Source organism: Haliaeetus leucocephalus, unplaced genomic scaffold, assembly GCF_000737465.1.
Source record: "Haliaeetus leucocephalus isolate CR32 unplaced genomic scaffold, Haliaeetus_leucocephalus-4.0 Scaffold162, whole genome shotgun sequence".
In the NCBI taxonomy this organism is placed as follows: domain Eukaryota; kingdom Metazoa; phylum Chordata; class Aves; order Accipitriformes; family Accipitridae; genus Haliaeetus; species Haliaeetus leucocephalus.
The window spans coordinates 2,125,242-2,128,160 of record NW_010972598.1 but is presented as its reverse complement, the minus strand read 5'-3'; the positions used below and the strand labels follow the sequence as shown (position 1 = coordinate 2,128,160).

Genomic DNA, 2,919 nt, shown 5'->3' with positions numbered 1-2,919 from the left:
CATCATATTGTAACAATTTGACTGTCCTAAGCTGAGGCTGCCAGAGGTTGATTAATTAACTGCACACTGTGACAAATTTTTAAGTGACCTGGTGTTTTAAGTTGGTCATGCACAATCAGAACATTTACAACTTTCCAATACACTCCTCACATATGAGGAGACCAAGAAAGACAGCTTGAGCTATACTTTAAGCCTCATGTCAAGTGTTCCTTTAATACATATTTAGAACCAAGTCAGTATGTTAAGATGAATCACCATCTCACTACATGACAGTTTTGACATTTTCTAGAGACACCAGTATACCTCTTAATCACAAGGTACATGATATAGCTCTATCCATCCTTGAAAGAAGGCTCACTGAAGTCCTTCAGGGGACCTGACAAGCAGATGCCTGTAGGGGATGGATATGACAGTCTATCTACAGAGACCAGACTAGCACTATTCAGAAGTAAGAACAGACTCTTGAACACTTGATTAAACTACAGGTCAAGTGATGCTATGTGCATTTAGGTTATGCAGACTAGCAATCAGTTTTGCTTATTTAAACAAGTAGTTATATCACAGATGCTCATAGTGTTTTCTGTAACAGCTGATGGCGATTTATCCAGGTGTTAAACTTCACACTGCATTTGAACCCTGCTCTAGCACTAGTACAGTCTGCTTAATCTTGCAGCTCAGATATCCAGCTTAATGAGCCATTTATAGGTATGGTTTTGCTCCTTTGTGACCAGACTTAAGCTTTGTTATTCCATTAAAAAATTCAGAGTGGCTGCGCAAGCAATGCTTCATTTAAGAGGCATTGAGCTTAAATTCTCAGAATTATTCTAGGACCTTCTCCTAGACAGACTTTTACAGTCTTTCCCCAGATTAACACTAACATTCAACTCAATACTTAAAAGCTCCTTTATTTTAGGCTTAGGTTTTACGGACACCTTAAAAATCAGTTACATAACAAAGATTGATATTGCAAAAAAGCAGAGGTGTAGTTCCAAAAAACCCCATAGTGTCTTCAAATACAAAAATATATATCCAAGTTATTATCTAGGAAAAGTGTACCACCATAGTCTGCCTTAAGCTGGTCCTGCCAGCTTTTGGGTCATTACTCCCCACTACAGAGCTCAAGAGCTCATATTGGAAGGAGCATCTCCGAGGTTCATGTCACAGGCATGATTCATAGCAAACTGCTTTGCTGCAGCACATGGACCCAACCTTAAGTTTCTTGAAGGCATTCCATAGTTTTCCCTTGAGCAGTGGGTAAAGAGCATCCAAACATCTCCTGGGAAGCATATGTCATATACACAAAGCCATCTTCATCTTTGTAGTCCCTGTACACTTCTGCCATTGTCAAGGACATACTGGCTAGGCTTTTGTTGTTCACCAGCAGGTAGAAAGCTTGTGTAGCAGTTAGAGCCATCCTGCTTCTAATTGGAGAAGGGAGGAGAAATAGAGGATTAGCAAATTTAAGAAGGCTTCAACTTTAGTCTATGAAATGTATTAAGCAGAACAGTTGCATGAACTATGTACAAGAAATGCTGTGTAAAGTCATTATGTGGTTTAACGTCTTCATCAGCAGGAAGTTAACTGTAGGTTTGGAAGCTGAAAGGCTTGTGCTCTGAGGAAAGGCTTACATTATTAGACCATGAGTGCTACTGATCCTGGGCTTTGAGTTCCCAATTACCAGGGAGAAGTGCTGAGTAGAAACCAAAAGCTCCTGCAGTACAGCTGTAGTAAAGGATTGCAGCATGGTCCATTATACTTATTAGAAAGTCTACCTTCAAAAGAAGAATCCTTTTCAGAGACAAAACATATGAGGATCAGGACCTAAGTTGTCCAAGAGACAAAAGCATCTTTTACAGAGGTTCTCCAGACTCCCGAAAGATCTTTTCCATACTTGAAAAAGCATGCTGGAAAGCACACAGCTTTTATACTTTGTCAGAGAACATGACTAAACACTCTGGGAGACTTCTTCCCTGTAGTGTTTTATAGAGAATAGTATAGAAGCACATTTCATGCCACTCACACCCAAGAGTTGCTTTGAACTTGAGCAAATTCAGCAAGGTGCAGGAAGAGAGCAAGGCAGTAATAGCTACAAGCAGAACAGAACCACAGAGCCCCGGTACCAAGTTCATTGAGCAGGATGAAAGCAGAAAGGAGCCTGATACAGTCTTTACTCACTACAGTTGGGGGAAGAGAGAAGACGACTTTATGAATCCAAAAAGCATAGACCATACTTTTTCCCCAAATGAACCTGCAAAAACATCTGTTGATTTTCTTTAAACCCTTGCAAGAGAGGGAAGCCATTACTAATACCTTTATCCTCCTCCCCACCAAAGAAAGCAAGATGTTCCAGCACAGCACTAGAAAATACCGGCGTAGAGAGCAGCAGCAAGCCCCAGCTGCAGCACAGACCCACAGGTGCTCACTGCCTACCTGATGATGGTTATGAACTGTGTCATGGTCAGCTCCTCGGGAACAAGAAACTTGGTTTTGTCCAAGAGAGGAAGGTATTTCTCTTTATGGTATCTCTCAACAATTACCTGTTTCAATTAGAGTCGCACTTAGCAAAACCTAAACCACCCAGGGTCTGGAACATCCTTCCCCCCACCCTCCGCCGCTTTAGAGAGGATCCCAACGCTTCTCTTTAAACAGCGGCAATAACCTCCGAGAACAAAACAGCCATTTACCGGGATTTTCGTGGGGAACTTCGCCCGGATTCCTGCTACTTCTTCCAGCCGGGTGGCTACGCAGGAGAGAGGAGAAGCGTTACGCGTGCGCGCAGCCCGCCGCCGCCGCGCAGCCCCTCCGCGCACCCGCCGGCCCTACCGAAACTCTTCCTCAGCTTGAACGGCCTGGCCGCCTGCGCCCCGGGCATCGCCTGCATCATCCTCCTCCTCCTCCTCCCTGCTCCGGCTGCTGCCG

General features: G+C 43.6%; 1 protein-coding gene across 1 annotated transcript; it reads right to left on the bottom strand.

Annotated features, from left to right (window-relative positions):
- Nucleotides 1-889: 889 nt before the first annotated feature.
- Nucleotides 890-2,881, bottom strand: MAP1LC3C (microtubule-associated protein 1 light chain 3 gamma). The gene is made up of 4 exons (XM_010562603.1): nt 2,824-2,881; nt 2,685-2,740; nt 2,431-2,537; nt 890-1,421 (listed from the first exon to the last, which is right to left on the bottom strand). Exons 1-4 carry the CDS (start codon nt 2,879-2,881, stop codon nt 1,211-1,213), a joined length of 432 nt encoding a protein of 143 aa, XP_010560905.1. The 3' UTR covers nt 890-1,210.
- Between the last annotated feature and the right edge of the window lie 38 nt (nt 2,882-2,919).

What these genes read in the sequence shown, in the direction of transcription:
- MAP1LC3C (XM_010562603.1), bottom strand. Translation starts at nt 2,881, where the DNA reads ATGCAGGCGATGCCCGGGGCGCAGGCGGCCAGGCCGTTCAAGCTGAGG. An exon ending in CAAGCTGAGGAAGAGTTTCG is followed by an intron (nt 2,741 to 2,823) that starts GTAGGGCCGGCG and finishes TCTCCTGCGTAG; the next exon opens with CCACCCGGCTGGAAGAAGTA. An exon ending in CAGTTCATAACCATCATCAG is followed by an intron (nt 1,422 to 2,430) that starts GTAGGCAGTGAG and finishes TTCTCCAATTAG; the next exon opens with AAGCAGGATGGCTCTAACTG.